The following is a 7752-nucleotide window of genomic DNA, read 5'->3' on the forward strand; positions in this document are numbered from 1 at the left end:
AAAAAGTTATCAAGCTCTTAAAAAATCACCCGATAAAATACCATATCTACGCGCCTGCTTGAAGGAAGCACTACGCATGTACCCAGTGACTATTGGAAATAGCCGCGTGCCACAGAAAGACGTTGTCTTGAGCGGTTATAGAGTACCTAAGGGCACCGTGATTAGCATGATTCACTCAACGCTACTAAAAAGTGAAGAACATTACGCGCGTCCACTTGAATTCCTACCGGAACGTTGGCTGCGACCAAGTAGCGAAACTATTGAGGAACCAGGTTGTGCAGGGATTGAAGACGCCAAACAATGGAAAACCAGTAGCCCCTTTGCGTTTCTACCCTTTGGTGTCGGTCCAAGAGCTTGTTTGGGTCGTAGAATTAGTGATTTAGAAATTGAATTGGGTATTGCCAGATTGGTGCGAAATTTTCAAATTGAATTTCATTATCCGACAGATAATGTATTCAAGAATATGTTGATTAATATGCCAAATGCGCCATTAAAATTTAAGTTCATTGATATTGAGTAATTGTCGGGTCATTAAATGGAGAGCAATACATCTTAAATTGTTTATGAAATAAGTTATACTTCTCTCCGAAGCTTAATATTACATTGTTAGATAACAGGTATCTTTGTTATCCCAAGATTTCTTCAGCATCATTTCACCACTCTAATGCCACGAATTCCATATTTAAAATATATTTTCAATATTAATCCTTTTAATAATATGTATGTATGTACATTAGACCGTAACACGATGTGTGGTGAAACCTGTTAGTAATTCACCAATTAAATTTTAGATATTTCATTCCTAAATTCTTCGTTCCGTGCGCTGTAAATTAAGCAATATAATAGTCAAGTGTACAAATGTATACATATAAAAGTTATATAAATTTTTTAAATAATTTATCAATTTACCACAAAATCCGTAACGATTTTTCATTTCACAGTGTATTGAAATCAATATTTTCACATTTATTTAAAGCTCGTTTAAATCTTTATTTCTTTCATATATTATTTGTCATTTTACATGCTACACTTTACAACAAAGTTTTACGCTTTTACGCATCTAATTACATTTGTTAATGATCATTTTACGTGTTTTTCCCCCCACTTACATACAGTTACACACATAGTTCTACGCACATACAACGTTTTGTGTACATTTTAGCAAACAATGCCGTTATTACAATTTAATTACATTTTTGTTGGTGTATTTTTTGTATAATTCGAATTTTCTTCTTGCAATGATTATGTGTACATACATATTATACATATGTACATAAGTACATATATAGTAAGTCAATTTTTACAGTAAAGCTAAAGTTTTAATTCCTTTTAATTACGATTTTCCATAATTTTAGAGCAATTCCGAGTGTTACTCTTCAAAGAGCTTTGATATTACTTGCTTTTGTAAAGATTATTTTCAATAAGAAACATATAAATTATGATAAACGATAGCGCTTTCGAAGCCAGTATGCAGCAACAAATACTTTTACTTTTTCATTTCCTAAAGTTTGCTTCGCAATTTTGATATGAAATACTAGTATAAATACAGTTATAGATGTGTTAATATAAAAGCAGCCAGGAATTTTTCATAGGACGAAGGATTATAACGGCAGTAAAGAATTAAGCAAAATTAATAGCTGCTAAATATTAGTAGATAAATGCCTGTGCATAAATACACTTCAAATAACTTTCGACTTTGCTCCCAATTACAATTCTTGTAATACAAAAAAATTAAATTTATCTAACACTATAGCTGAAAACTGTTTTGATAACTTTAGATGAATTTAAAACAAGAAGAAGTTGTTGTACAATTTACTACGAAGCATTCCCTAAACAGCAGTCTGGCATCATTGTTAAAGTTATTTTAATGAGGTCAACAGAAAAGTTCCCGCCCTGACACATGCATGTCGCCATTGCAATTAAATCTGTGGCAACTCTGTCCACAAAAAATTCTACCACGGCGCCATTGCCCAGAAACAACAGATGATGAGAATTCTTGTTTCGATATTAATAAATAAATAAACAAATATGTACAATTTTAGTCGACCAACTTTGCCATTTTTCCACTAGACATTATTCCATCAATGTAAAATTTTCATCAGTGTAAATCGAAATTTCCAAAACGGAAGCGAGCGAACCACTGTTGAGCTACACGAACTGATACAGCATCGTCTCCGTAAACTGCGCAAATTTTATCACACGAACTAAGGAACGTATTCTTTATTATGCAGGTATCTTATCAAAATATCATAAACATGCAAACATCAGAACAACCTTGAGTTTGGGTAAACCAAAAATATCTAAACAACCTTATCTTAGAACAAAGGAAATGTATCTAAACAAAAAAAAAAAAAAATATTATATGTAAACAAACCATCAACTAGTAATAGATAAACAAACTAGTTTATATAAAAGCAGTAAGATCCATGAACTTGTCTTAAGACAATTAATAAAGAGTGCACATCATGAAAATATATCTTTTGACTTATTTTTACTTTATGTAACAATTACCTCAAGGAAGCACCTTGATATTTAAAGGATAAAAAGGAATTTCGCTGGTTGCTTTTTGAGGGTAAAAAATACAGTTGAAGCAAAAAGACAAGTTTTTGGACACTTTCCAATGAAAATCATCCATCAAGGATTGGTATGCTAAGTTTAGACGTGGTGAAATGAGCACCGATGACTGCGAATGCATTGAACGTTACCGAGGAAGACATCAACCAAGTCCACAAAATATATTTCTATGACCGTAAAGCGAGAGATCGCAGGCATTAAAAACATATCAATTTGAACGTCATTCGTTCGTGGTTGTGTACGGTTGATTTTTTCATATCGAGCGCACATATATGTACATACTCGCTGCACAACTTCTCGTTACTTAGTGTACGGGCAATTTAACCTAGCTTTGACATTTTGTGCTTCAATACACTTTCCACGTTTTTTTTTATACTTTTAATTATAAAGTTAAACCCACAATTTAATCGGGTAAGATCATAAACTCTTTCGCAATGCCCCTTGGGGCCAACAAGCTGGGGGATAATATGTTTGCACTATATGTTTGCACTATTATCCCCGGGTCCTAAAAACAAGAGGAAAAATCCAGAAAATGCAACGCTGGAATTCTTCCCGGAATTACCTATTTCTAAGAAGGATGATCCCAAGTACCTCGTAATCAAATCACAGGACGCCAGAAAAATTATTGCATCCACTTCTTGCTTTGCAGTACATAAAGGTATTCAGGCCATAAGCAAAGACATTAACAAAATCACATGGCATCGTGACGGCAGCCTACTTCTTTTGGTCAAGAACCAAAAAATCGCTGACAAATTTTTACAAACCAAACATCTTCCTGGAGCTGGTGCTKTTGATATATCTCTTCACAACTCTCTGAACTCAGTAAACGGTACAATTTACGCTCCATTTATCTGTCAGCTTGCTGATGACGAAATAATTGATGGTCTAAAAGATCAAGGTGTATCCGCTGTTTATAAATTTACGAAGATAAACAATGGTAATCGTGTACCTACTGGTGCTTTATTATTAACTTTTGGTAAATATACTTTACCTAGTCGTATTGAAGTTGCCTGGTGTACCCTCGGTATCCGTCCCTACTATCCTAATCCCATGCGCTGAAAGAATTTTCAGTTGCTGGGTCATACTGCTAAGCTATGTAATAAGATCCCATCTTGTGCTATCTGCAATCATACCCCTCCCACTGAATGCTCTAGAGTCAAATGTGCTAACTGCGATGGTGAGCACCCTTCTACCTTTAACGCCTGTCCAAAATTTGTCCAGTCTAAAGAGATACTTAAAATTAAGTGTTCGATGCGTGAAGCCATCAATTTATACAAATCTCGAATGCCTTCTACTCCCTCACCATTCTCCTATGCTAATGTAACTGCTTCCAACAACAGTACTCACTCAAAAAAATACATCAACATCGAAAAAACTTCAAAAAGATAATAATTCTAATGACAACATTAAAGCTACAACTTCAAACAATAATTCTTCATCCCCTACCAACATACACTCAATCCATAATGATTGCCCCAAAACCCCTTCTCCGTCCGTCTCTTCCCTATACAATTCTCCCTCTCCATCCTTCTCACCCCTTTCCACAACTACTTCTCCTACCACTATAACCCGTTCCACAACTTGACCTGTACCCTCCTGCCATCCACAATCACATACCCAAGTATCCATAGATACATAATTCTATAAATATATAAATATATAAATTCAAATTAAAACTTACATGTTCCATACATATCAACTCCTCTCAAGGCAATCTACTATATCTACAGGATATAGCTTTAGAATTCGTCAAATTTTTCTCGTCAAACTCTTCTGACTATAATTTCTCCTCTGAATACTCGTCTAATAAGCACTCTTTAGTATTATTAAACGATTTCATTCAACAATGTAAATATTTCATGTGGGATCCGAACACCGGACTAGAAGTGGCCAACAATACAATGCTGACAAAAGAACACAATGACACGCAACCCTTTAACTGGACGAACTTTTGACGAAACACGAACAAGGACAAACCAGTCAAAATTCAGTTGAGTTTAAGTTGACGTGAACTGTTCAATAAGAAAGTCGTTCCGAGCCGTTGTCCGCAAGAACTAAATTTAAGACTTTTTATAAATAAACACTAGAACACTAGTTAATCGTTTAAATATATCGTGTTTAATATCTTGACGGGGAGTGTGGGTATTGGTCCCCATAATAATCCCCATATTCATGTTCTCCTACACTTAAGTTTCTCTCTTAATTCTAGATAGTAAATATGCATTCAAACAACATTGTCAATATATTAGAAATAGAATTACTAAAAACTCAAATACTGTTAAGTACCTAGCATGCAAGCGTTCGCTCATTGGCCCATCTTTGCTAATTAAGGTTGTCAAGGCACTTTTGTATGAGAATTTTGTCCAACACTGAAAGATAAGAGAGATTCCACTTCAAAACAGACCCGATTTCCCTCCTTTCTAACGCTACGGAAGAAAATATAAAAACCATCTATCGTTTTCTTAAAGAATGTGATCTATTGCGGAGAATGTAAACCAACACATTTATTCAACGGACAGCCGATAGCCTCTGAAGCTAGCGCTGCATGTTTTAGGTTGTACATATCTTATTAACATTGTATAAGCTTTTATAAATAAATAAAAATAAAAAAAATAAAAATATTTCTATGACGGTAAAGCGAAGTTGCTCGAGATCATCGAGACATATACATATCATTCACGAATATTGGGATACCACAAAGCTCTGTGCAAAGTGAGTGCCGCTCGAGCTTACTTTTGACTAAAAACAACGAGTTGACGATTTAGAGCAGTGTTTGGAGATGTTCAGACGTAATAAATCCAAGGTTTTGCGTCGATATGTGACAGTGGATGAAACATGGCTACATCATTTCACTCCGAAATCTAATCGACAGTCATCCGAGTGAACTACAAACGATGAACCTGCTCCAAAGTGTAGAAAAGCGCAACATTGGGAATGCGCAAGGAATAATTTTTATTGACTACTTTGAAGAAGGAAGGACCATCAACAGCGAATATTTTCATCTGAGTGGTGCGGTAAATAAACAAAACTGTTGATTCTGGTGGGAAAAAAATCCACCAATTATTCGTGAACAAACAATGCATTCACCTAAATTAACAGTTTGGTGTGTGACAGTTAGAGGATCGCTGTATTTACAATTTCAGTGAATCACACTTGAAGGAAACTATGTTGAATAAAAAACCAAAATTAAATGTTCACTATGCTTTCCCGGAGACTTTCATGTGGTATGTTAAGCAATCCTGCTATGAAAATCGTATATACATATATAATTTTCTACTTCACATTACTCAACGCTGTATCAGAGTTAACAACTTCTTACTTATACTCAGCTTTTTTTACTCGGCAGCACGGTAATTAGAACTGCCTCTGCTGCCAGCAGTGTCGCCGTGACACAGTGAAAAAATTCTTATTTTTGGAAGGTGTAGCACCAAAAGAAATTCACGAACGAATGTTAAAAGTGTGTAATGAGTGTTCACCTACAATTAGAACAGTTGAAAGTTAGGCCGCTGGACGTCCAAAAAGCGCATCAACAACAAAAATCATAGCCAATATACAGGATATGGTTTTTGAAGATCGTCGATTGACTGAGAGAGATTTAATAGTGGCTCTACACATCTCATTAGGCAGTGTGAGCCATATTTAAAATGAAATTTTGGGCTTTAGAAAGCTGTGTGCACAATGGGCGCTGCATTCGCTAACAGTGGAACAAATACACATTCGAATACGATTTTATCAGCAACATTTGGAGCGTTTTAAAAAGGATAACGTGGATTCATCACTATGGATGAAACTTGGGTCTATCACCTATCCAAAACAAGAGGCTAAAAAGTGGAGTGAACCTAGTTGTGCGGCTTCGAAACGAGTTCGTGCCCAGAAATCGGCCAAAAAGGTAATGACATCAGTTTTTTGGGATGCGAGAGGAATTATTGCAACCTTTTGGAAGAGTTGAAGTAAATTTTCGTGAAAAAAGACCCGGTTAACAGAAGAAAAAAAAATATTTTTCAGCAGGACAATGCACCGTGTCACAAGAGCATTTTGACAATGGCTAAAATCCATGAATTGTAGTTCGAATTGTTGGAGCATGCACCGTTTTCACCAGATTTGGCCCACAGCGACTTCCATTTGTTATATGCGTGACAAGTGCTTTTCATCAAATGAATTTTGTATTTTGCAGACCTTCTGGATTCTCACTTTTGGGATCTGATCCACAGATTGGAGGATCGTTGGACCAAGTGTATTAATTTTCAGGAAGGTTATATTGAATAATAAAGTATATTTTGAATCATTTTGAGAGTTATATATATAGTTATATATATATCAATAATAATTGTCTCCTTCATCTGTAAGGTTTATAGGAATTATAACTAAATTCAGTAATGAAACACTCTCAGTACTTTTTATACTGAGAAAAATAAAGAACATGGTGGCATACCTTATATTTTGGGCATGACAGTTTTTTGCAAAATTTTTGAAATTGAATAATGCCAGACTGTAATTTACGAAATTGCAACGCCGTTCAAAATAATAATTGTAATAATAGCAAAAAATAATGATTAAATAGCGTTTTACGTACATTCAAATAAATGAATCAAAATTTGCCCTACATACATATAAATCCGTTTGCCACAATATAGTCTTCAAAACTATTTTTTATTTTTTTTTGTTTTGTTCATAAATAACATTACACTGATTTGTTACAGGTTTGATCTTCTTTTTCTACGTGTATACTAAGTATAAATATGTATGATCGTTTTCAATTTTTCTGGTTTGTCGCGAAATAAATTTAACCGGTATATCGAATTAAACGGAACGAGGAGAAACCTATATTTGGATTCCTTAATAAATAGTAGCTTGAAATCATTCGGGAACTACTTCCGAGAGAATTTCAAGTAATATCCGTAACAGAAAACCAAGATTAGATCAGCAGTCTGAAGGTCTTCGATTAAGTGTTTTTAAACGGAACAATGAATATCCAGACAAAGGAGGTAACGATTCGAAAGGAGTTATCCAAAAAGACAAAGATGGACAAAAAAATAGTGTATTTATTTATTCAAAGAGAAAAGGACAATTTCAAGATTTCTTCTCTGCAAATAAGAAATCTGAAATCGTTAATGATCTATGGTATAAGAAAGAATATATAAAACTGCGCTATTACGAGATTACTAAATGTTTTCAAGA

The 7752-nt window shown here is 34.6% G+C and overlaps 1 protein-coding gene across 2 annotated transcripts in view; it reads left to right on the plus strand.

Annotated features, from left to right (window-relative positions):
- Window positions 1-864, plus strand: part of LOC108977364 (cytochrome P450 CYP12A2-like) — a 3631-nt gene extending 2767 nt beyond the window's left edge. For both annotated transcript variants that reach the window (XM_018946989.1, XM_018946990.1), the window contains exon 6: window positions 34-864. In XM_018946989.1, the coding sequence (XP_018802534.1) occupies window positions 34-520 (487 nt within the window). In that variant the 3' untranslated portion in view covers window positions 521-864. The remainder of the gene's footprint in view (window positions 1-33) is intronic.
- The last annotated feature ends 6888 nt before the right edge of the window (window positions 865-7752 follow it).

Source organism: Bactrocera latifrons, unplaced genomic scaffold (genome assembly GCF_001853355.1).
Source record: "Bactrocera latifrons isolate USDA-ARS-PBARC rearing strain unplaced genomic scaffold, ASM185335v1 scaffold_88, whole genome shotgun sequence".
NCBI classification, from domain to species: Eukaryota; Metazoa; Arthropoda; class Insecta; order Diptera; family Tephritidae; genus Bactrocera; species Bactrocera latifrons.